The 27639-nt window shown below is 39.4% G+C and overlaps 1 protein-coding gene across 1 annotated transcript in view; it reads right to left on the bottom strand.

Annotated features, from left to right (window-relative positions):
• Positions 1-1938: 1938 nt before the first annotated feature.
• Positions 1939-27639, bottom strand: part of LOC117432354 (ephrin type-A receptor 8) — a 153056-nt gene continuing 127355 nt past the window's right edge. Inside the window, exons 9-17 of the mRNA XM_058993450.1 lie at positions 23841-23908; positions 19737-19862; positions 18969-19154; positions 16134-16195; positions 13957-14166; positions 11812-11961; positions 9916-10106; positions 8134-8289; positions 1939-6270 (exon numbers count right to left, since the gene is read on the bottom strand). Coding sequence (XP_058849433.1) covers positions 6156-6270; positions 8134-8289; positions 9916-10106; positions 11812-11961; positions 13957-14166; positions 16134-16195; positions 18969-19154; positions 19737-19862; positions 23841-23908 — 1264 coding nt within the window. The 3' untranslated portion in view covers positions 1939-6155. The remainder of the gene's footprint in view (positions 6271-8133; positions 8290-9915; positions 10107-11811; positions 11962-13956; positions 14167-16133; positions 16196-18968; positions 19155-19736; positions 19863-23840; positions 23909-27639) is intronic.

The raw sequence follows: 27639 nt of genomic DNA on the forward strand, positions 1-27639 counted from the left end.
ATTGAGTCCATGGATATCCATGCTTCTGATACAAACACATGCACTGAGCTGTACTGAGGCCTTGTCCAAAGTCAGTTTAAATCTCGTGCTTATATGACTGTATTGGAAGTATACCTTTCTTGTACATAAAGTGTTTTTGAATCAAAAACTATTTGTCAGCTTAATTTCTTCACTACAGTTTCTTTGATTACAGATGTTAAATAAAATATGAAAATTATGTTCATTATTATCTCTCAATCCTAAAATTCTAGGTGATGCAAAACATTTGGCCATAGCTGTATAATTCTTTACTAATCTGATATGTGGAATTCAGTGTCAGATAAATATATAAATAGATACTGTACAAAAAGAAAGACCCATTTTTATTACATCAAACAAATTGAAGTAAGAATAAATGTCATGTATTTTTTGTGCACATTTCAAACTGGCAGATCATACATGCATTTAAGCTGTCGACACTGCTACACACAGAAAAGTTTAATTGTGTGATCATGGACCATTAGTTGTTTATAGTTAAAACATATTAACTGAAATTGTATTGCGTTAAACTGAAAACGGTATCAAAGGTACATGATTAAAACGTTTAAAAGTAAGGCCTATATATATTTTGTGAGGCTTTATTCTCATGGATTTGACTGCCCGAATGTGATGAACATAAGAAATGTACCGAATAAAGTTTTCAGATGTACTTGTCATTTCAGAGGAAAAATGCATCTGTCTCTGCAAAAAAATGTAAGCAGTGAATGCTTGAACGAGCAAGCAAACTAAGCTAGTCTTATCCTTCACCGTACTAAGTTAATCCACTTCAACAGGATCATCACAAATCTGTTTTGGTATGCTGCTGCAATCAGGATCTTGTTTAGTCTGATTTAGCACCAGAGTATCCATCTGTGATGATTAACTTCTGGTACGCTGCGGGATTAGAAAGATTTTCCACCTTTAGTCCAATCAAGTGGACTAAACCTGCTTAATCCATGAGTCAGACACATCAAGTGGACTACATTTAGTACGCTGCAATTGACCCCAGAAGTTCTAATAGAATCTATAGGGCTGTAAATGGCAACTAATGATTACAATATTATTAATAATTAGCCATGTGTATAAAGCAAATCCCATATGCAGTTTTTCCTTGGGTTCTGATCATTTGACATGCATCCCATCACTGCCAATATTGCAGTCCGATTGATTAACTTGTAATGTGCTTTGGATGTGTAGCAGTCTGTATGTATAGAAAGAATGCACAATGGTTCAGGGTAGGTAACACAAGAATAATGAATCAGTGAGGGAAGACCCGAGTTGCTTATGTCCTCACTCATGACTGGAATACCCTTGAAGAACCATTGTGTGTTCAGTTTATACTATACTATACTATGCCTAACTAACTGTTTATTTATGATTGTTTTAATGAAGTCATTTATTTTGGCCACTGAAATATGAAAAATAAAAACCTGCACATTGTAATATAAAAGGATCTCTTATCTTGCCACTGCTGTAAGTGAATGAAAAGTAAGAAAAGGCAGGGCTTCCCACATACACTGTGTAATAAAGAATTGGTTACACTTTCACTTACAAGGAATCTGGTAACTCTAGTTAGTTACTGTTTGGTTTCAGCATTACTCTTGTAAGTAGATAAAACAAACTTGCTGTTGCAGGTGCATTCTGTTCCCATGCATTACTGAAGCAGATATAGCAATGCAATTACAACATTATTCCACATTGTGAGTCATTGCCTATTTCAAGGGATAATTAAAAAGTTTAATTAATCCACCGATGAAAAGGGCGAACCCAGCTTTAAGGGTGGTTTCGGTGGTAATGGGGCACACAACACATGTAAGTGCTTTGAATAACAATGGCACAGACAAGCACATTATTAACACCACACTCTTTATGGGAGCTTCACACAAGCACACAATTAGCCAACAAACCAACAGAACATTGTTTATTTTTTTCAGTAGAGGCTCATCATCATTTTCCATTGGTTATTTTATATGAACAGTTCACCATAACTTTGACTTAAAATATATAATACATTTGTATATTGTATAGGGTTTTTGAACATTAAATCACTGTATGTACATACATTTGTAAAATACTATACACTGTAGAATACTGAATTGTAGAAAATAATGTATTTACAAACCTACTAAAACCCCCTAGCGCTTGTTTCAGAGCCAGTTTCAAATGACTTGATACAGATTCCATTTTCTGACTGAACTACACAACATCAGAGGTAGCCATTAGTAAAGGTAATTGCAGCTAACACAATAATGATATACATCTTCCAGCTGCATAGATTTAAATGTGCAGCTTGTAAAGAGACGCATGCCATTGCAAATGTGGATCTTCATTTTCAAACAGACATCTGATACTACAGCAGCGTACAAAAAGCAGGCAGCTTGCATTGTCTTTCAGGAAGTCTAATACTGCTTTACTTCCTTGGCAATGTCTTCTGTATCAAAGCATGTTACTGGTTGAAAGCATGTCAGTCAATAGGAGGAACAGCTATATCTGTTACACATGAAAACATTCACATTAATTCTGCTTTTATACACATTCGTTAAATACAGATATACAAATAACATATTGCTAGGTATAAATACAAAGATACACTACAAAGTAAAAGCATCTTCCCTTACATGGCATACTTTAAAATTGTGCAAACAGTTACAGGTTACCTTCAATACAATAGCTCATGTACAACATTTTATTTATATATATAAAATGAGTGAAAGCATTTTTCATATTTTTTAGAAGGTGTGACACCTAAGCCATTTTTACAGTATAATTGTATCAAACCATCCCCGGTGATCTGGGTGTACTCCTTTATTCCAGCTTTTCTCCATTAAACCTTTGCAACACACCTACCTGTGGAAGAAACTTGATGTTTGAAATTGAGCAGCATTCCTTCAAACGTTATTTTTGAAAATGAATATAAATGAGAAAGTATGCAGGTAAACAATAGGTGTATGTTTTAAACAAACACACTTTTACAACATTCACATTACAATAACGTCTATACAGTACAAGAACGTCTATAATGAATTAGCAACATATCTACACATGTTGCTAATTCATTTCTATTTTTCTGAAAGAGCTAGAAGACGTTTGTTTAAAATTACTTGTGCAATCTATATTACTTCAGAATTGAATTGTATATTTTTCCACCAGTAATGGAATCTCAGCCTAGTAATTTTGTTCAAGACATTCAGTCTTTCCCCTGTATTTTGTGTACTTCAAGGTGTAAGACAAATACATTTTCTTCTGAAGCCCTTATGGTGAAAATAGCTCTGATGAAGGAAACATGTGCACATTTATTGAAGAAGCACCAAATGGGTCAGTAGCAGATATGGAACTAACTACCTGAACCCATAGCAAACTGCTCTCCTGGGTATCTTCTATTGAAAAATGTTGCTGTACTACTTCAAGGACCATGGTATTAGTGCCTGCTGAATAATGGGTTTCCATATTTAAACTACACCAAGGCCAATATTCATAGTTATCCTGAGATACAGGGCAAATCTGTGTATGAGGGTGGAAGTGAATGAACTGAGGCTGAAAACCAAGGTCTGTTTACTCGCTACGAGTGTACAAACACATACACAGACTGACGTATTCTGTTAACCAATTTTATTCTGCCTTATTTTTTATATACAAGTTAACTTCAGCTGTATTGGTTTTCTATTTATGACCAGCCTTTATTTAGTCTATTGTTATTTTTACTGAAAAGAAGAAACAGATTTGCTGTAGAGTGGCCAAGTGGCTGAATTGACTTTGCAGTTGAATGGAATTTCTGAGAGGTGGTTCATGTGTGACTTTTTCAGCAGGTGACATCAGATATTAAGACTAGAGCTTGGTAGAAACTCAATCTGGTATGGATTCTTGGTGAAGTATTGTGTGCTTTTACACAACTTGAGGGTTGAATAGTGATTTTTTTTTAACTCACATGTATATTTAGCATTTTAATTCATAGTGGGTTGGTGTTGTTCAGAGTTTGTTGGAGGTAAGTACATAGAGGATGGAACAATGTATACTGTGCTGTTGAAAATCATTGCAATGTTTATTTCAAACAGACTTGTTCATATTATCAGGATCTGCAATCTATAGGTGTTCTGTTTTTGTGCTTTGGCATTGTATATAAAGGTAGTTAAACCCACTGAACATGCAGTAGGTGTGAAATACAAGAGCTGCTGTACAGTGAAGTTTGAAGCATCCCAGTCTGCAGCACACTGTGGTAGGGATGCATCCCAGTCTGCAGCACACTGTGGTAGAGACGCATGCCAGTCTGCAGCACACTGTGGTAGAGACGCATGCCAGTCTGCAGCACACTGTGGTAGAGACGCATGCCAGTCTGCAGCACACTGTGGTAGGGATGCATCCCAGTAGAGATGCAAGCCTACCTGTACTGTCAGCTTAACTGTGTGCAGGTTATGATGTGTTGGTCTTTAACATTTGGGGTCACAATCAATCTTTGAAATACCTGTACACTGCTGTATAAACAAGCAGGAAAAGGGAGGCAGGAGGTGTGTTGTTTTCCCATTTCCAAACTGCTGAAATCAAATATAAAAATGTCTCCCATTGCAAGTGATCTGATTTTGCTATTGTCTTGCGTTGAGAAAGGCTAGCAGCGCTTCTTGTCGGTGCAGATACTGTAGTGCATCTTTATATTTTAAAATTGTGCTTTTTATAAAAAAAAATGAAATATAATTCTGATCCTTGAAACCCAAACAGTGTTATCTGGTAGAGACCACGTTAAAATATCAAGGTCCTCAACAAGGACTTTACTGGCACCATTCCTAATTTGAATCAAGTCAATGAGGTCAAAGTTGGCAATATGGCCTTCATAGATAATAATCATTAGATTGACTACAGCTCTTGTACCGTACCACTGTACTTAAAAATAGACTTAACACTGGTTCTGTGGGAGACACGTCATGTGATGTCTGTCATCACCAAAACTAAGATGGACTCGGAACATCACAAACACAACAATATTACAAGATCAGCTAACCAGACTCTGGGAGGTTAAAGGGCAGCGGAATTCAGAAACCAAACAAGCATCAGCACACACAAGCAGCCTGTTGACCTGTGCAGTTGTACCTACATGTGCCATATATATTTGTTTTTACCGGATCTCATTGTGGAATCTAACTTGCATTCATTCAAATCCTACAATAGCATGACTGGGCAAATCATACTGTTGTTTCAAAATAACACCGCATTGCTTTGCTTGATTTAAGAAAAGTAATTCTCCAATGCAGCTGTTTGATGTAGGTTTAAAATACTTCTTCGTACATTGCATGTGTTGTATAAATTTATAATGCGTGATTTATAATGCATTTCCTTTTTTTCAAATCTACTTAAATGTTGATATTGTTGACCCTCTGGTTCCGTCACAGAGTCTGTATCAGTGTCCCAGTAACCACTTAGAAGATGACCAAGATAAAATACCTCACACAGAACAACATTTTTATTGATATCACAAGAAAGGCTAAAGGCTAAAATGTGACATGTCACAGAAGTAATACAACACAGATTGTTAATTACTTTCTTGAGGAAGTCAAAACAGTTTTTCGAAGAGTATTTGTGCACTAATTAACTTTGAACAAGATATCAAACAGCCCAGGTTAGAAGCAGAACCCACACATGAATCCATGAGTGCAAGGCCAGTGACTCACTTGTCGTCTTCACTCATAGTATTGCTCCCTTATGTTGTGGAGGCACAATGTAAAAATAGTCACAGAGTAGAAGAACGATTTAAACCTAAACCACCGCTGTGCGTGACAACGTCGCCATATGATACAGCAACAGAGTGAAATGGGCGTTCATTATTTGTTTGTCTTTTATTGTCTTTCCAAGGAATTCTTGTCATCTCCCAACACAGATAATTTGCTGGTGAGTATTTCAACAGGCACCTGTTTAATTTAGTTTAATTTCATTCTTATTTTTTTCCCCCAATATCTCAGGAGATAGTTAAGGCAGTTTTTAGTATATTTACAAAACACGGTACTAAATATGTTTTAAAAACCATGGAGCTTCCAGTGTGTTGTTATTAAAACTCCATTCATTCAAACGTCCTGTTCCTCATGTGGCCAGCAATATTTCCGAGCTGCTTTCCTGAAGGATTTAGTTTAAAGTTACCAGAGCCTTGCCTTTGATTATAGCTGCACTGGAGGCCTGTTCATGTTCAGCAGCTGCACCCTCAGTAACTGCACGCTGGTCATGATCTTCTTCTGATGGCCCATTAGTGTGATTCCAAGCCTCTGTATATCCCTGTGATCAGAAAGGAGAGCATTTATCAGAGATAATTAGTACCAACTTCCTAACCTTTATTATACACTTCCTTAATGTGGCCAATTATTGAAATGCTCTGCATATAGGGCACATAGTGGAGGCATCCATTTTACACCTCACAATTTTCCAATTGTCTGGAAAACCGCCTATCCAATTGTGAGGAAATGTAGTATTAACATTATTTAGCATGACTGAGTGTATTACATCTTAGGTATATATCAGGGTATATACAAGGTATTTGTATGTCTGTAAGTCACAATTACATTTTTTCCAAATATCTGGAATACTGAAATTGTTTTATTATTACGGTTTATTGTATACACACAGGGGTCCATGATTAGGAGACCATGTTATTTGTGTTTCGCCTTATAACGAATATTGGCATTTTTGTTCCTGAAATGATTTACAATGCCTACAAGCCAATTTAATCGTGCAGAATTGTATTTTTTATATAAAAAATATTCTCTGCCTCGGTTAAAGGTCTTGAGTAGGTTTAACCAATGGGAGAGTAAAAGATCTGCCCCTTGTTATGCAGGTGTCCAATCATGAGTGAACAGAGGCGGGACATAAATATTCTAGGGTAAACAGTGTAAGAACAGCTGAATTTCGCACAATATTGAGAATTATATTGAGAACTTCAAAGTAATATTTAAATTGCTTTTCACAAAATTACAAAATTGTAATCAGACAACAGAGACATCGTAGTAATTTGGTTACGAATCAATTTTCAAGAAGAAAACTGACACAGGAAGGGAAGGGATATACTCGGCACTTCCAACATTCAGTTTATGTGGAATTACTTTCTCTGATTTCTGACTACGACAAAATGTTTGTTAAATTATCACTTGTCAATAGCCACAATGTTTTCAGGTATGTAACTGACAGTGGCCCGAAAGAACGGTTGTTCTGTGAAAATGTGTTATATTTACTAAAATAAAAATCATAATAAAAGTGCTTTTAAAAAGACCAAATGCCCATATTTGTCTAGAAGATTATACTTGACATTTGACCCAATCTGTGCACCCCGAGACCACTTTCAAACACAAAATGTCTTTGTTTTCAATCACTCGACAACACCCACAATAGCAGAGAATTGTTCATTTTGAACAACAAAATGAGAATACCTTGAAAAAAAAAAACTAAATTTGATATTGCGCTGGTACATTCATATCTCCTGGAGAGGCATGAGAAATGAAAGACATTCCTGTCAATGACTTGGACCGACAACTGGCAAACTTCAGTTTTTTACAGTGAGTATGAACCTGGAACAATTTGTGTTTTTTAGGCAGTGTAGACAGATACCTGAGGCAAAATGATTACCCACATTATACAGTATATATCGTGGAAATGACATTAATTTTGCTCAAACCAAGAAAACAATGGTTGCCAAACAGAAATATTTAAAGAAACAAGGTAAAGGCAACTGTCCAAACAAAACTGAAGGACTAATGGCTAACGACATAGAACGTCTGTACAGCACTGAAACACTAACATAGAACGTCTGCACAGCACTGAAACACTAAGTTTAAAAAAACGACATTTCCAAAATAAACTACTCTATTGCTACATCTTTTCTTGAGTTAAAATTATATTGCTGGCTGTAAATTATCAAGTCCTTTTACATTCAAACCCTTTAATAATAACACTTTTTTCTCAGCATGGATTTTCAGGTAGTTTTATTTTTGCTAGCCATACACCTTGATAGATGGCAGGTCACTTTTCCACATAGCCACCTCATCAGAGTAATGCGTCAGGATCTTCAGCGTGAGACCTGGAAATCCCTTCCTCAGCAGTGCATTAAAGCACTTATATAAATCATATCCACGCTGCACAGCTACTTACTGCAGATTCATCCTCATTACATGACCCAGCGATAGATACCCAGCGGCAGCAAAGCTCTCTCTGTAGCGGCCCATTTTAATGACGTCTAGCCACTCATCTACTGTGCTGCAGTGGGTGAAATCTGGGATGCTTTTGATCATTAAAGGATTGGTCAGCCTAAAAGAGAAGGTAAAGACATGCTTTAATTCAAGTCTGATCTAGGCAGAAAATGATTATACGTAAAAAGATATAGAAGAGAGGCAGAGCTGATTGTAATGAATGAAAATAGCAGATTAATATGAGAAATAAACACCAATTACCCAAGGGCCTGAGTTCAACATCAGCGACACCACAGCACTCAAAAGTTACCTAATCAATTTATACAACTCCAATAACTAATACTGCAGCTTACCTTTCGATCAATGACTTCTAGTAAAAATGTATCTAGTTACACTGTGGAGATATTTGAACAAAGTACAACTGGGAGCTTATTGGGTGTAACCATCTTGTTAATTATTAAATGCCACCTTATACAAGTACACGCATAACAGTGTTAAAGCATACTCAGAGCATTGCAAAGCATAGGTAAGCAGTGTAAAGTCCAGAGAGGTATGGTAAAGCATATTAGAAAACATGAATAAGTATAACTATGGGAAAAGCATGGGGAGACTGCAAAATAACGATGCAAATGTACTGTGTTTTGTGTAAAACCTCCTTTGCAGAACTGAAGGGGCTCTAGCTAATTAAACCATTCTGTAAATGCTACCTGTTCTGCACTCCCATTCACGATGCAGGCCTCACAGGTGCAGTTTTAGATAAAAGTATATTCACTAGTGAACATGTCTTTACATTCAAGAAAATGATATATTGTAAAATAAGTGCTCTTTAAGGTATTCTTGCACTTCCTAGGACACATGAAGAATGACATTGTCCCACCTCTTCAATGCCTTCAATAACCTATTAGCTAACTGACATGCACTGACCAGAGGTGAGATTCACCTGGGAAGTTATATGGTAACAGATTAACGGAAAGTAGGGCAGGTAAACTGAGATTTTTCTTTAACCCACTGTAGTATGGCACCAGATCTCATTTCTCAAATGATACCGCACTATTGCTATAACATGTGCTGATTTTAAATGTACATGTGAGACCACTATAGCAAAGCAGACTGCAGATGAGATTTATGGAATTATTTAATCAACTAGAACCTCTAACTATCAAATTCACCAATTAGAACCTGACCAGCTCGAAAATCAAGAGACACGTTAATAAATACTTACACACATTTAATATATGAGTTTAAAGAAAACTCCTTTTAGGCCATATTTGTAAAACCCCTTGAGGATGCATTTGTTCGACCATACTGTCTTGTCAATTGAAATCTCTTCTTCTACACCAGTGTTGCTCAAAGTTTTTGGCCACAGCCACATTTGTTTATTTCTTAGAAGGCTGAGGCTGAAATATCCTCTCAACAGTTACCAGTTTTATCCCACTCAGACCTCTTGCTCACTAATGTGTGTGAATGTGAGATCAGCCATAGCTGTCCCTGACTATTTCTTAGCAGACGCCCTTATCCAATTGTTACAAGATATCACATTATTTCACATAATACAGATATCACATTATTTTTTACATACAATTACCCATTCATACAGTTGGGTTTTTACTGGAGCAATCTAGGTAAAGTACCTTGCTCAAGGGTACAGGAGCAGAGTCCCCCGCCTGGGATTGAACCCACAACCCTCTGGTCAAGAGTCCAGAGCCCTAACCACTACTCCACACTGCTGCCCCTGATGTCTCACCTGCACAAGGAATCCAGGATTTTAAGGTTCTCTGGGTTCCGGATCAGTTTGTCCAGCATGGTGACGATCTGGCAGAACTTTGGCCTTTCATTCCGGTCTTTCTGCCAGCAGTCCAGCATGAGCTGATGTAGGGCTATTGGACAGCCCATTGGGGCAGGCAGTCGATACCCTTCATCGACGGACTTTATTACCTAAAGAAAACACTCACATTAGTTGGGAAGATTTGATATAGAAGTGGAACTGCGTTGGTCCCAGTTCCACTCAATTACAAACACATATATATGTAAGCAATAAGACACGACAGGGTGTTGAGTGTGCCGTAGGCCAAGTTACACAGTTGGACAGATTGTGCAGTAGGTGGCACTGTTTGGTGAGTAGGGGAGTTTGTTTCTGCCTTTTGTTTACGAGTTGACGATGGTACTCCAGAGAGGATGTAACTCCAGGACTTCCTGTCTTTCTCAGTTGGTGCCCAATAGCTTCTTAAACTAGCTTATCAAATCGGTTGGGAGATGTCTGCGTCCTGAGTACCGATGACTTAAGTTTGTTTAAGTCTGTTTGGGATACAGCAGGATGATGTTGTGAATTGTCATTTTGTTGTCATGTGTAAGTTTTCAGGACAGAAATGAAGACGCCATTTGCTGTTTTAAAGTGGGTATCTGAAATTAGGTTTATAGATCGTCCCACTGTGGGAGAATTTAAAAAATGATTCAGGCCAGCTCGCAAGCTTGTGTAGCTGCTAACTGAATACTGTGTGCCAGCTGATGTTTTTACTTCAGCAAAGAAACTTCTTAAAACTGTGTTTATTTCAGTCTTAGATGCAGTTTTCCAGTCCATATTATTTTTTGTTTGTGCTGACCAATCATTAAAAACTGACACCCCAAGCGGTTACTTTTTTAGTATTCCGCTCTTCTTTATTGGCTCCAATTGTATTAATTTCAGCAGTACTGAGAGAGAGGTGTCTTGTAGTACTCACGGTTTCACAAGTGAGACAGATGTAAAAGTATAAAGAGACTGGACTAGGCACTTTAGTTTGGTACAAACTACAATAAGGGCCCAACTTGATTCAGATTCGCTAGATTCCAGGTTGATTCCCTGCTTCCCTTCATTTCTTTAAACCTATTCCAAACTGAAATGCCATGGTGATGAATTAGAATTCACTATGGTTTCCTGGGTTTACTTCACTGAAGACCACGTCAAGGAAGTTTTACGAACGTGAGAAGGCCCTTTGGCCCATCAATGCTCGTCCGGTTCCTAGTGGCTGATTGATCCCAAAATAGAATGTGAATTCAGATCTTAAAGGATCCCATTGATTCAGCGTCGACAAAATGGCTTGGTAACTCATTCCATAAATTCTCTGTGTACAAAAGTCCTAAATCTATCTTCACTCAATTTACAATTGTGCCCTCTGGTCCTGGTCTCTCTGTTCTCATCATATTTTATCCAGGTCATGCTCCTCCTGCAACAATGCTGGTGCTCTGACTGAAACCAGCGCTGTATTGTGGGGACAGAAAAAGAGCAGGGAGGATCAGCAATCTGGATACATTGAGAGAAATTATCTTTCTTCTGACAAATGCTCCGCAGCAAAAGTTGAAAATGTACTTCATAGGTGATTTGTGGTCCATTGGGATTATGTGTAAAAATACATTACTGGGATACAGCAAAGGTAAAGTAATACCTATCTTGTAAATACTGCAGTTTGTTTTGTAACGCTTTAAGACTTGGTTTTACATGATGGCTCAGGTAATATGCTTCTCATTCCAAAAACTCTTCTCTCACAAATCCTGAAGGGAGAGAATCCCATGGGCAGGCTCAACCTCTTTGAGTGTTTCACTTCAGATCTAAGCCTTCTTTGCACTTAAACCTGACTCCTCTTTGAACGGCCCATTTGAGACTTACATCTCGATTTGTTAGATTCCAGTATGGTCGCTCGCCATAGGATGTCACCTCCCACATGACCACCCCATAGCTCCACACGTCACTGGCTGAGGAGAATTTGCGGTAAGCGATGGCCTCCGGTGCTGTCCAGCGGATTGGGATCTTTCCACCCTGCAAAGGAAACCAAATGGTGCTACTCTGAGATGCAACATAGGTTAAACACTTTACACCCGAATACCTTAAATCTTCAGTAACACCATGTGGAAACTCACCTGCATTGCAGAATAAGCCCTCCTTAAACTGAGTTTCAAACAGCAGTCATTGAAGATACCAGGCTACTTCTATTTCTAACAAATTCTATTTTTAATGTTACCAACTGCATCTTGATTAACTACTTTATCAATTATGTTTTATGAGATGAATACCTGTTATAACAACCACTAAAGGAATTGATTTTAAAGCAATCTCAAGACCCTTTCACACTGGCATGCTCTACCTGGGGCGCAACCCGGTGTCATGCGGGTCAGCTACATAATTTTACACTGCTTTTTGAAGAAGCCCGGTCGACCAGGGTGACAGAAGCAAATACAAAATGCGCGTATAAATGCCCTGGAAGCAGCTTGTTACAGACGCTACCATCCAAGCTTCTCTGGATTGAACCGTCAGCACAAATGTTGTTTAGAGCAAATGTTTTTTCATCTTTGCTGCAATCAGGCTCATGGTGTGTCTCAATCAACAGAAATTTTGCTTACGGAAGTGAAACCTTCACACAGGGGTGGTTGTTTGTTACTTCGTCTGCTTACAAGCGGCCATCATGCATTTTGTCTCGCTCGACCCGGATCAAAGCGTGTCGACCCACCTGTGGGTCGCTGCCAACCTACACAGGACTGTCATTCATTTCACACTAAGCAGGACTGTGATTCGTGTAGCCAGCGCCAGTGTGAAAGGGGCTTTAATAAATGGCAAAGGCAGGGCATGTAGCGAGTACCTCATAATGCCACAGCAAGTATCCTAAACCCTTCTCTTCTGGAGTTTCTACAGTATCAGCGATATCTATTACAGTTAGCATTGAGCATTTTAAAACAGGGCATCCCCTAACACAGCATAACTTTGAGACGCTCCCATCCCCCTCCCCCAAACACTGCAGAGTCACCACAGTAATGTAACTGGTGCAAGGCACAAAACAACTGTTGCTGTTATTTGATGGTTATATTTCCATAAATGAAAAGTCTGTTATGCAATATCATCTTATAATATGTATCACATCTCATAATTATAAACAAAATATAGAAGACTGAAGTTGCTTAAAGATATTGCTCTCTTAAAAAAAGTATCATCGCTTGGTTTAGAAGCATGTTTGCAGTAGAACAATGCAAAGGCAAAGTGGCGGTGATGATGGTGATTGACAGTAAGGTAGATGTGGATGGAACATTCCGCTATGAGGCTGGGTGAGAAGGCTGAGTGGACTGACACTTGTTTTGTACAGGACATTGAATAAAAAGGTGTTCATATGAACATGATCTTTTCCTTCACTTTGTTCATAGGAACACAAACATAGTGTTATCCACTGTATACCGTGATTATGATATTTGACATGCAGCATAACAGGAATGATATCAGTACTGTAATTTACTTAAATCGAGGTAAACCACAGAACTGGTATACCGACTCACCCCTAGTGGCAATATACTAGTTAATTTCTATAAATTACCCGCTAAAGGTGAAACAACTTCCTATGATAAAATTACATTTTTGAATGCTGATTGTAGGAAAAATTCCTATCTTATAGACCCTTGGCCTTTAAAACAATTTGCTTAGTAGTTAATAGTGCTTATCCGATTAAGCTAGGCTCACTCAAGGGTTAGGTTATCCATCACACCTAGCAGTTGAACTAACACAGAACTGTGCTCCCTTGTTATAAGGCTGCCTTCTGCACCGCGTAAGACCATGTGGGCGTGGCTCCCGTTTGCCCCATAATGCCATTACAGTAGTACTTGTGTTCTTTTTAAAAAGATGGAATTGCAAGGCCTCTTACCTATGGCATTTTAAAACGGGAGCATTGCACCTGTTTCAGACGGAGATCTTCAATACAATCTCCATGGACGTATACTCATTTTTGTGTTCAGCTACAATACATTTGAATGTGAGTGAAACTATCAAACTTACACTGGTGGTGTATGCAGCATCAGGATCGTCTTCTAAGACTCGAGACAGGCCAAAATCAGAGACTTTACAGACCAGGTTGCTGTTGACCAGGATGTTCCGTGCAGCCAGGTCCCGGTGAATGTACCCCAGGTCTGAGAGATAGTTCATGCCTGCAGCGATCCCCCGAAGGAGCCCAACTAGCTGGATGATAGTGAACTGGCCATCATGTCTCTGTGGGGAAGTTAGGGAATGGAGATCTCTGTTAGATTGTCATGCAGAAAATGGGATATATTAAGTGGAGCTATTTTAACATGCATATCGGGGAGATTCACCCCTCGTCACAGTGTTAAATTTAGAATTAGAACCATCATTAACAATCATCTTGCCATACACATCCCAAAATAATTTCCCCTAACACACAGCTCACATGTACAGTAAACATAGCAGTGAGTTTGTAGTGATGCGTAACCAATAATCATATTTTTGGAGTCTTATATAGTTTATTGGGATTGCTGAATTATTTGGATAATGTACAAATCATATCACCACAGCAAAATTACATCTTGAGTGTAATTGCTGCTAATTGGACTAATTTATCATTCTGGTTTAAGATCCTGGATTAAAGACCGTGTTTTTACAGTAGTTTGCACTGCTAATTATCCCAAGTCGAGAGAAGATAATAGGATTATTTATTTAAATTAAAAAGTGCCCAATTATTTAACCCCTGATTTTCCTCCCAATTTAGTATTCCCTCAGAAATTCCCCATAACAGTTCTGAAGGTCAGTGGGTGTCCTCCGATCCCACAACCAAGCCTATTGCCCTCCTGACTGTATGCCTCATACTGCATACTGTGTGCCACCTGGGGACCTCAGCATGTATCATTAAATAGGTAAGTATAGTTAAGATTTAATTCAAGTATTTGTTTTTTGTTTGTAAAATATATTTAAAACGTGCGTTATTTTTTATTCATTTCGGACAGCAGGTGGTCTTAATACTGAATACAGGGGTGGCTGGTTTTGAGGATGGCTGTACAGAACACAGTTAATTGATCCATCCTCACTTTATAATTACAGTAACAAGCCCTTGTGTTATGGTTCTTTTGTATTGTGGGCATCCACCCTGTTACAATGGACAGACAATACAGAGCTGCCATCTTGTTACACCGCATCATATCAACTGAGCACCTCATTTTTTTAATGAACAAAAAAGTACAAAATATTAAACTTTCAGTTGCAGTATGTAAACCACAAAGATAACTTGCACTATATCGTCAGGCTACAACACCTATACTGCAATGAGTTTCCAGAAATGGAAAAACATTTAGCTAACAGTGAAGCATTATATAATGATCACCTTTGGGGATGGGAAAACAGTTCATTCCACTGGGCAAAATGAATGCCCTTTCACTCATTCACTAAACTTGACACACATGTTCTTAAAATACTTGAACTTAAACAAATAAATAAAGTGTTTGATGGATTTGCTGCTTCAGTATTTATTTTGGTTTCCATATGATAATGTTCCCCATTAGAGGGAACTGTCTTCTACACTAGTTGCTGCTGTATTTATTTAATGTGCCACTTCATACTGCCAATGTAATAGATAGAAGGCTATTGCGATTGAGATAACACCAGGAGGAGATAACCTACATTGTTCAAACCTCTCTGCCCATCATTCGAATATAAACAATAACACTTTTTATTTCTTAGTATTATGTGCATGGATTCATAACCTTTCACAGCAAGAAGGTTGTATCCTGATCAGAACATTTAAAAAAAAAAAAAAAGTTTAGTGTTCAAAACTGCCACGTTGCCATTTCAAGATTCGGCATAGCTAACGATGCTGGCTTCCAAAGTGTCTTTAACATAGGGATTTCAAAAGAAGATGTACCGCCATAATAATGAGAAGGATGCTGCTTTTTGATCTGTTTTATATGCCTTGCATGCTTTGTGTTGAATTATAAATGTGTATGCATTCAAATATGATATTGATTCCATGAGTCACCCAGTCAAGACCCATACATATTTAATACATGCCGTTTCAGCTTTGGGGCTAGCTATCCAAAACCTCTGTGTGATTAAAATATGTTCATCAGTGGATATCTGAAGAGGCCCAAACAAACGGCACTTTATGCACCTGCATGATTTAACAGTTTCCACGTGGGAGTGTGAAGAGCACATGCAAAGCCTGCCCTTACCCGGAGGAACGAATCCAAGGAACCGTTTTCCATGTACTCTGTTATGATCATCACTGGTTTACCTGGAAAGAAAGCATCACACTGAGCATTCATGGCCTCACACTTTTGCATCTTCAGGTCAGATTACGCATGGTTTATCAAAAATAGTCTATGCTGTGAATAATCGGATTAAGGTAGATCAAGAATATTTGAGAAAGAGATAATCCAGTCAATGCCTCTGTTTCTGTTTCCTCCTGCTTGAGCTTCGAATAGTTTATGGGGTGAAGTATAACATACCAAGTGAAGTAGGGAAATAGTACACCCCTATTCAGAAGAAACCCCTGAGAGTTGGGGCTCACTTAAGTGTCAGTGCTTGCTCATATTATGAAAGCACACTATAGTGTGCACTCACACTCAGCACTAAAGTGTGCACCAGAGCCTACGGAAGCTAAGCCTATGTGTAATTTTGTAAAATTAAAAAAGCTTACCTTATGTCATGCTTTCCAAGGTCTACTGCATTGCTATTGGCTAATGTAGCCACAAAATGGGTGGGATTCTGTGTGGTTCCACCTGCAATCACCCTCTGTCTGTCAAGTTTTAATGTATTTGTGTTGGCTACACAATGCAAGCTTGCGGCTAGCCTCTACCACTCATAATTGACTTAATCTTGATGTGTCTGTTGCCAGGCAGGTTATGGGTCACATGTGGCTACTCGCTTACGTTTCGATTTACATACAGTAAGTTGTATATTTCTTTAATTCATACGCCATTTTCCTCACGTTCAATTGAGGAAATAGTAAGAATAAAAATATAACAATAAAGGTCGTCCAAAGCCTAAATTGGACCTTCTTCCACAGGGAGGACCAAAACAAAATTGCCTTTTTAATTGCTCATGGTACAAAAAAACAAAATGGTTGACTGTGAGTATTCACAGTTTTTAAAACCGGCTATTCATCTTCCCTGTTGATTACTGTGGGCTAGTGATTTAAAAAAAAAAAAATTCTGCAAATGACATCACTCAAGCATCATCAATCAAGTATTGATCAGGGAAAGCACTAGAAAGGACCTTAACCTTGTTCCCAAACTGTGATACTGTACTACTGTAATGCATCGTGGTACTGTAATGCAGTCTACCACTGCATTACAGTATATACAGTACTGTGCAAAAGTTTTAGGCAGGTGTGAAAAAATGCTGTAAAGTAAGAATGCTTTCAAAAATAGACATGTTAATAGTTTATATTTATCAATTAACAAAATGCAAAGTGAGTGAACAGAAGAAAAATCTACATCAAATCAATATTTGGTGTGACCACCCTTTGCCTTCAAAACAGCATCAATTCTTCTAGGTACACTTGCACACAGTTTTTGAAGGAACTCGGCAGGTAGGTTGGCCCAAACATCTTGGAGAACTAACCACAGTTCTTCTGTGGATTTAGGCAGCCTCAGTTGCTTCTCTCTCTTCATGTAGACTGACTCGATGATGTTGAGATCAGGGCTCTGTGGGGGCCATACCATCACTTCCAGGACTCCTTGTTCTTCTTTACGCTGAAGATAGTTCTTAATGACTTTCGCTGTATGTTTGGGGTCGTTGTCATGCTGCAGAATAAATTTGGAGCCAATCAGATGCCTCCCTGATGGTATTGCATGATGGATAAGTATCTGCCTTTACTTCTCAGCATTGAGGAGACCATTAATTCTGACCAAATCCCCAACTCCATTTGCAGAAATGCAGCCCCAAACTTGTAAGGAACCTCCACCATGCTTCACTGTTGCCTGCAGACACTCATTCGTGTACCGCTCTCCAGCCCTTCGGCGAACAAACTGCCTTCTGCTACAGCCAAATATTTCAAATTTTGACTCATCAGTCCAGAGCACCTGCTGCCATTTTTCTGCACCTCAGTTCCTGTGTTTTCGTGCATAGTTGAGTCGCTTGGCCTTGTTTCCACGTCGGAGGTATGGCTTTTTGGCCGCAAGTCTTCCATGAAGGCCACTTCTGAGCAGACTTCTCCGGACAGTAGATGGGTGTACCAGGGTCCCACTGTTTTCTGCCAATTCTGAGCTGATGGCACTGCTGGACATCTTCTGATTGCGAAGGGAACTAAGCATGATGTGTCTTTCATCTGCTGCAGTAAGTTTCCTTGGCCGACCACTGCGTCTACGGTCCTCAACGTTGCCTGTTTCTTTGTGCTTCTTCAAAAAAGCTTGGACAGCACATCTGGAAACCCCTGTCTGCCTTGAAATTTCTGCCTGGAAGAGACTTTGCTGATGCAGTATAACTACCTTGTGTCTTGTTGCTGTGCTCAGTCTTGCCATGGTGTATGACTTTTGACAGTAAACTGTCTTCAGCAACCTCACCTTGTTAGCTGAGTTTGGCTGTTGCTCACCCAGTTTTATTCCTCCTACACAGCTGTTTCTGTTTCAGTTAATGATTGTGTTTCAACCTACATATTGAATTGATGATCATTAGCACCTGTTTGGTATAATTGTTTAATCATACACCTGACTATATGCCTACAAAATCCCTGACTTTGTGCAAGTGTACCTAGAAGAATTGATGCTGTTTTGAAGGCAAAGGGTGGTCCCACCAAATATGGATTTGATTTAGATTTTTCTTCTGTTCACTCACTTTGCATTTAGTTCATTGATAAATATAATCTATTAACATGTCTATTTTTGAAAGCATTCTTACTTTACAGCATTTTTTCACACCTGCCTAAAACTTTTGCACAGTACTGTATATATATATATATATATATATATATATATATATATATATATATATATATATATATATATATATATAGATTGTAAGGGAAGAAACTGAGCTGAAAAGTGATACATATAACACACTCTTACTTCTCGTGACAACTCCTTCCAGTCGAATGATGTTTGGATGGTCGAATTGTGCCATGATGCTTGCCTCGCTAAGGAAGTCGCGTCTCTGTTTTTCAGTGTAACCAGATTTGAGGGTCTTTAGGGCCACTGGAATCTCACGCTTTCCTGGCAGCTTCATCCGGCCGTAGCAAACCTCTCCAAACTCTCCTACAGGACCAGACCCAACGCAGTTCAAACAGAGGCCACACTCAGGAGTTACAATGTAGGAAGATGTTCGCTGATTGGGACCTTTGTCCAAGGCAGATATTTTAGGGGCACACATGAAACTCCAAATTATAATTTAGAATAAATATACCAGAGGTTAATTTATTAATAAAAAATGTAGAAGTCTGCGGGTCTATTTCTTAGACTACTATTTTGTTTAGAATTTGTTTCCCCTCAGTTATAAGATATACAGTCTGAGCAGCACATAAAAACAAAAAAGACACACCCTCTATAAGCACTGGCAAACCACCCAAGTGACCCGCATTTCCCGGGTCAGACCCGCAAATCAACATTAAAACCTGCAGACCCATGTCATTGTACCACCCGCAAAATAAAACTTAGCACTGTTTGGGTGATGTAAAAAAACAATGATTGTATGTCATTTTAATAATTTAGGTCATATTTATTATTGTCCAAAACATTCTCTAGGCTTTTCCGTGTCTGAACCAGCATTTCACTTTCTGGAACTTGGGACCTGTGCACTGGGGTCTTCAGAATTCAAAGAAATGAAAAATGATAACATGCCTGAACCGATGATTTTTTCAATTTTTATCCTTGATGCCTCTATTTCTCGGGCAAACTGACGAATAGCTTGACAAGGGTCCTCATATGTATGGGGGTCAATATAGAACCTGGATTCTGGAAACGTAACTGTGAAAACAACAACACACACGTTATAAAAACTATTTTCACAATCAAAAGAAGCACGCAGCCATTTTTTCAGATGTGCTGTGTGCTTATTTTCTTTAATAATTTAGTATTATTTCCCACTGGTGTTTCCATGGAGTGCCTTCATGCTTAACTGTCAGTTTGTCAATACAGTATGATTTAAATGGAAACTGCAGGGTCTGCGATCAAGCTATCAAAGTGTGATCCCTGATGTTCACCTAGAGAACGGAAATGAGCACAATATGTTGCTGTGCGTCATGTTCTTAATTACTGTGTGTGATTATATATATATATATATATATATATATGCATGCAATAAGGCTTGATAGCGTGTCCGCATACGTCCAATATACGGACTACTACCGAGGCAAAGCCAAGGGCCGCCAACCACCAAGAACACCCTGAGGGGCCTTATTGCATTTATAATCAAGGTCAAACAGTGGATTTTTAAGGCCAACATTTTTATTTTATTTTATTAAATACCATCATACCAATAAAGGAACTAAAAGGTAGTCCCAATTAGAATGTTTAACTAAGCTAAGTACATGAATTTAATTTAAACATGAATGAGTAAATAATTTAAATAGTCAAATTTATTGTTGATATGTGTTGAATTGTACATTGCCATTGAATGTACATTGTTGAAAGAAATGGCTACTGAACATTCTATGAAGGACAATGTTTTCTAATACGTGGTAATGTCCCAACTGTCTGTATACATCATATATATGTACAGCTGGAACCTTGCTCAACCAATCACATTGCTTGTTTCAGGTTCCATCACCACAGCTACACACATTACAAAAAGCACTATTATATGACAGCCAAAGCTATTATTTTCCAGTGAAACTGATTTGTAGGGTAAATATATATTTCTTTGTAACAGCTAGTTGTGACATTTCTGTTAATACGTCATGTAGGGACTGTACTATATGTTTTATCACTCAGAGTGGTATTCCATCCTCATCCATAATTGGTCTAACATTGAAAAGATAAAGAGAAGCAGTAGAGTTCATTATGCTATTTATTATTATGATGCATTTATCTGGGCAAATTTGTCATGGGAAATGCTAGCGGATGTACAGTTGCAGCATTAAATGACACAATACAGTATTGTATTGTTAGGCACTGTGACAGAAAGAGAAGGAATTGAAGCTGTAAATCTCCCTCCCGACCAGAAAGGGCGCTGTGTAAGGTTGGTGGGATGCTTCCACCTAGATGGGCAGACTCGACGGTAGGAGGAAACCGGAAGGTGACCATATTAGGGGAAGCGCGTACCTGCACATGCACTGAAGGACTCCGTTGCACTCAGCTACGGGGCAGACAACGATTGGAGAAACCTTGGCGCTGGGCTGATTGCAGGGAGGAGTTTGGTGGTACAAAGGGAAGCAGCTACGTCAATCCGGCCCCTTACGCTGAAACGTGATTGCACAGCCGGAGCGTGTTTTGTTTTGTGTTTGTCTATTACAGGGGAGGAATAAGGAGACTGGGTGCTGCAGCCACAGAGCCAGCACTTACCCCAGATCACTACCCCACTGCACAGCATGACATGGACACCAGCGCCACTTCCCCGGGATTAAAGGAGCACAGTTTCGTGCACGGATGATTGTGGTTTAGGAGTTTCGTTTTTGTTTGGGACTGCAAACCCGCTGTATCGTTTCCCCTATACCATTGCTGGTATAGGGGTGACTGATTCATTATTTGTATCACTTTATTAAATACAGACGTTTTTCAGAGATTACTATTTGGCCTTTTGTATACAGCACTACTCGCATTCTTGTCATAGGCACCCTATAAATCTGTACAATTATTTTTTTGAGTAAAGCTAACAAAACAAGACAAGTTTATTGCAAACACTGTTATTTGATTGACGTATTTCCTAAGCAGACCTGTTATAACAGAAGACAGCGATAACCATGCATTGGCATTCTCCTGGTATTGTTTAAGTAAATTCTCCTAGTTATATCCATACTAGGTGTCTAGGGTGTTTTCTAAATAGGCAAACCTGCTCCTACCCAAATACACAAATATATACAGTTGAAGTCAAAAGTTTACATACCCCAATGGAAATTTATAATTCCTGGAAATGTCTCGAAAAAAATAATTATAGGAAAAATCTTTTGTAGCAAAAGTTTTGCTTTTGTGGATGAAGGAAAAAAGTTGTAAGAAATAGATGTCTACAATGATTTATTTCAGCATTTTTTTTTGCAAAACTCCAAAAATGCCAATTCCAAAGTATTTATACCCTGACAAGGAAAAACAAAATTAACACCGTTAGCAATAATAACCTCTTTTAAGTGATTAGGATATTTGTCAATGAGCTTTTGGCATGATTCTTTAGTGATTTTTGACCATTCCCTGTGCCATTATTACCACCTCCATGCTTGATAGTAGGTATGGTGTTCTTTTCTTTGTACGCCTCACCAGACTTTCTCCAAACGTAATGACTGTCAGTGTGACCAAATAGCTCGATTTTTGTTTCATCACTCCACAAAACCTTTGACCAGAACTCATATCCGTCATTAAAATGCCGTTTTGCAAACTTTAAGCGATTGTACGTGTGACGTTTTCTTAAGAGTGGCTTTTTCCTTGGCCTGCAACCATTGAGACCTTCACCATGCAATACTTGACCTATGGTTGAAATGGAAACCCCAGTCCCACTTACAGCCAATTCACTTTGAATATCTTTGGCAGTTAATCTCGGATTGTTATTAACCTTCTTCATAATTCTTCTACTTGTTCTTGGTGAAAGAACCTTCTTTCTTCCTGACCGAGGGAGCACCATGACAGTACCATGAGTTTGTACTTCTTGATAATAGAAACAATATTTGAAATTGGGATACACAAATGCTTGGAAATTATCTTTCCTTCTCCAGCTTTATGACAATAAATCATTTTCTGCCTAAGGTCTTCAGAGAGCTCTTTACTTTTTCCCTATTGATATTGGTAAAGACAACAATCATCCAATGCCTAACCCTTTTATACTCTAAGAATGTTCACCTACAATCCAGCATTTTCTAGACTTTTCTAGAATTAGGTTCTGCATTATCATATTGGAATTTCTAGTACCTTGTAGACAATACTATCATTCCATCAAAGGGTATGAATATTTTTTAATTAGCATTTTTGGAGTTTTGCAAAAAAAAAATATATATTTGTAGACATCTATTTCTTGTAACTTATTTTCCTCATGCACAAAAGCAAAACTTTTGGTACAAAAGATTTTTTCCTAAAATTCTCTGATCAAGAAATTTCCTTTGGGGTATATAAACTTTTGACTACAACTGTATAAATAAAAAAACAATAACATACTGTACCTTAAAGGTATCATTTTTAAAGTACATATACCTAACAAAATAATCCCAGTGAATCTTATCTAATATGTTTTACCATCACATCATGGATCTCATATTTTCCTACATGAAAGAGGCACACATTATGTCAAACGTGTGTTTGACTTCATGGGATTTCCTTTCAATGGCATTTATAAACAATCAGGCTGGTGAATGTTTCTTGCACTCTTTTGTATGCTGTACTTCCTGTTGAAGAAACGCATCCAACACGCAAGTTGCTTCTGGGAGTCCATGTTTGCCATTTATTTTCTTTAAACTCCCAGAAGCTAGACACATTGGCTTGCATTTGAATACAAATCACTGCTTTTTGTTGGACTGACGTGTTTTCAATCTTGACTTCATTCCTTAATGCTACTTTATGAAGTTGACCGGAAGTACAATATTGAAGTATCTGCAGGAGCATTCAATAAATATTCTTCTCCATCAACTTCAAATAATCCTCCATTAAAAAAATCAAATTATCCTTTATTCAAATTCGTGCTTTTGTTATATAGGAAAATCTGAGACAAACTAAATTATAGCAATATATATCCAATGGGGAGTGTACGCGTTTCATTTGTAAACCTGCATACAAAGGTAAGGTGGCTGTGATAAATGTAGTACCCACTGTGTCCATTCTGACACTGCATCTTCTCCTCTTCAGGGTCCTGGAAAGCTTTGCTGTATCCACAGTGACTGGGAAAGAGAAAGGACATGTTTCCAATTGATCTTTCAGTCCCTTTAAGGTGGAAAAAGCATTCAACACCGAGCAATGCAACGTGTAGGCACCAAAGAGGGCAACGTGATTACAGTACTATCACGGGTTACATAGAGAGTGGTGTTTCTGCATTGCTTAGTAGGCTTGCCATTTGTCTTGAATAGGGGTCTTATCATTGAGATAACATTGAAACCTGCACAATACATACATCAATTCAGCTTGTTTTTGCCACAGCAGTTGAAAGTGGCCAAGTGACTTCAGATGATCACCCTGCATGACAGTTTAATAAAATACAAAAACAGATTTCCAGTCATAGATCTACAGGCTAGCATTGGAATTATTATTCCACATTTTATTTTAGTTTTCATAACTTTTAAATGCTCTATAGATATGTATTGGGTTGATTCAATCGTTCATGTGGGTTTTAAATAGAGTCTCAGTACAGGGATTAGAGACCTTCCTGGAACACCAGCCACACCGAGCACAGGCTCAGTACAGGGATTACAGACCTTCCTGGAACACCAGCCACAGGCTCAGTACAGGGATTAGAGACCTTCCTGGAACACCAGCCACACCAGGCACAGGCTCAGTACAGGGATTAGAGACCTTCCTGGAACACCAGCCACACCAGGCACAGGCTCAGTACAGGGATTAGAGACCTTCCTGGAACACCAGCCACACCAGGCACAGGCTCAGTACAGGGATTAGAGACCTTCCTGGAACACCAGCCACACCAGGCACAGGCTCAGTACAGAGATTAGAGACCTTCCTGGAACACCAGCCACACCAGGCACAGGCTCAGTACAGGGATTAGAGACCTTCCTGGAACACCAGCCACACCAGCCACAGGCTCAGTACAGGGATTAGAGACCTTCCTGGAACACCAGCCACATCAAGCACAGGCTCAGTACAGCGATTAGAGACCTTCCTGGAACACCAGCCACATCAAGCACAGGCTCAGTACAGGGATTAGAGACCTTCCTGGAACACCAGCCATAGGCTCAGTACAGGGATTAGAGACCTTCCTGGAACACCAGCAACATTGAGCACAGGCTCAGTACAGGGATTAGAGACCTTCTTGGAACACCAGCCATAGACTCAGTACAGGGATTAGAGACCTTCCTGGAACACTAGCCACGCCAGACACAGGCTCAGTACAGGGATTAGAGACCTTCCTGGAACACCAGCCACACCAGGCACAGGCTCAGTACAGGGATTAGAGACCTTCCTGGAACACCAGCCACACCAGGCACAGGCTCAGTACAGAGATTAGAGACCTTCCTGGAACACCAGCCACACCAGGCACAGGCTCAGTACAGGGATTAGAGACCTTCCTGGAACACAAGCCACACCAGGCACAGGCTCAGTACAGGGATTAGAGACCTTCCTGGAACACCAGCCACACCAGCCACAGGCTCAGTACAGGGATTAGAGACCTTCCTGGAACACCAGCCACATCAAACACAGGCTCAGTACAGCGATTAGAGACCTTCCTGGAACACCAGCCATAGGCTCAGTACAGGGATTAGAGACCTTCCTGGAACACCAGCCATAGGCTCAGTACAGGGATTAGAGACCTTCCTGGAACACCAGCCACACCAGCTACAGGCTCAGTACAGGGATTAGAGACCTTCTTGGAACACCAGCCATAGACTCAGTACAGGGATTAGAGACCTTCCTGGAACACCAGCCACACCAGGCACAGGCTCAGTACAGGGATTAGAGACCTTCCTGGAACACCAGCCACACCAGGCACAGGCTCAGTACAGGGATTAGAGACCTTCCTGGAACACCAGCCACATCAAGCACAGGCTCAGTACAGCGATTAGAGACCTTCCTGGAACACCAGCCATAGGCTCAGTACAGGGATTACAGACCTTCCTGGAACACCAGCAACACTGAGCACAGGCTCAGTACAGAGATTAGAGACCTTCCTTGAACACCAGCCACACCAGGCACAGGCTCAGTACAGGGATTAGAGACCTTCCTGGAACACCAGCCACACCAGGCACAGGCTCAGTACAGGGATTAGAGACCTTCCTGGAACACCAGCCACACCAGGCACAGGCTCAGTACAGGGATTAGAGACCTTCCTGGAACACCAGCCACATCAAGCACAGGCTCAGTACAGGGATTAGAGACCTTCCTGGAACACCAGCCATAGGCTCAGTACAGGGATTAGAGACCTTCCTGGAACACCAGCCACACCAGGCACAGGCTCAGTACAGAGATTAGAGACCTTCCTGGAACACCAGCCACACCAGGCACATGCTCAGTACAGAGATTAGAGACCTTCCTGGAACACCAGCCACACCAGGCACAGGCTCAGTACAGAGATTAGAGACCTTCCTGGAACACCAGCCACACCAGGCACATGCTCAGTACAGGGATTAGAGACCTTCCTGGAACACCAGCCACACCAGGCACAGGCTCAGTACAGAGATTAGAGACCTTCCTGGAACACCAGCCACAGGCTCAGTACAGAGATTAGAGACCTTCCTGGAACACCAGCCACACCAGCCATAGACTCAGTACAGGGATTAGAGACCTTCCTGGAACACCAGCCACACCAGGCACAGGCTCAGTACAGGGATTAGAGACCTTCCTGGAACACCAGCCACACCAGGCACAGGCTAAGTACAGAGATTAGAGACCTTCCTGGAACACCAGCCACACCAGGCACAGGCTCAGTACAGAGATTAGAGACCTTCCTGGAACACCAGCCACACCAGGCACAGGCTCAGTACAGAGATTAGAGACCTTCCTGGAACACCAGCCACACCAGGCACAGGCTAAGTACAGGGACAGGAGTGAGATTTGAAAAAAAAAACAGGAGTGCAACTTGTGAATAAAATTATGGTGAATACTACCACAATTCAGATTTTAATACAGGGCTGTGTATGAAACCTGCATAAAGGATGTGCAGGAAAATATTAAAACAATTGAACTAGATGGAAAATGAATACCCTGTATATTTTACCAAACAGAAGTGCATTAAAAAAAAAAACTCTTTTGACTATGTAATACTGTGGTAAGTAATACAATTCTAAATTCTAAATTCTACATCTTGAAAAGGATGTAATTACTAATTAGATAGCTCTTCTTCATAAAACCTACCACAATTTTAGTAATTATCCAGAAGCATTCACAACACATTTTGAGAGACAGGTTGACTGATGAATATGTATACCCTTGTGATTTGGAGTTCTGTCAGCATTGATTAGCATTCATAAGAGGAAACTGGAACATGAGGTATATAAAAACTAGTTGTTAAAGTGTTTATGTACTAATAAAAACAATTAACAATACAAGCATCCAATGGATTCACTTTGTAAATAAACTGGTACAGAAATCTGTAATAGCCTTATTGAATAAGAATTGGTGCCAACTGGAATTTACCAAAGTGTTATCTAACTCAGTGGTGCGCAAACTGTTTATATGCCGCCCCACCCCCCTTACTTAGCATACATTTTGTTTCGCCTCTATACTTTAACACTATATTTTAACAGGTGTTTGTTTTCCTGATTAATATAAATCACATATATAGCAACAAACACATTCTTACAAGTTTTCAAAATTGTACTTTCAGCTACAATGTATAAATGTTGAAAACGTGTGTCGTAAATGGAACTTTTAAAACCAGTCTATAAATCTTTTTTTAAACTTCGTCAACAGTTGTCAACAGTTGGCTGACATGTTAAATCTGTGT

Source organism: Acipenser ruthenus, chromosome 20 (genome assembly GCF_902713425.1).
Source record: "Acipenser ruthenus chromosome 20, fAciRut3.2 maternal haplotype, whole genome shotgun sequence".
NCBI lineage: Eukaryota > Metazoa > Chordata > Actinopteri > Acipenseriformes > Acipenseridae > Acipenser > Acipenser ruthenus.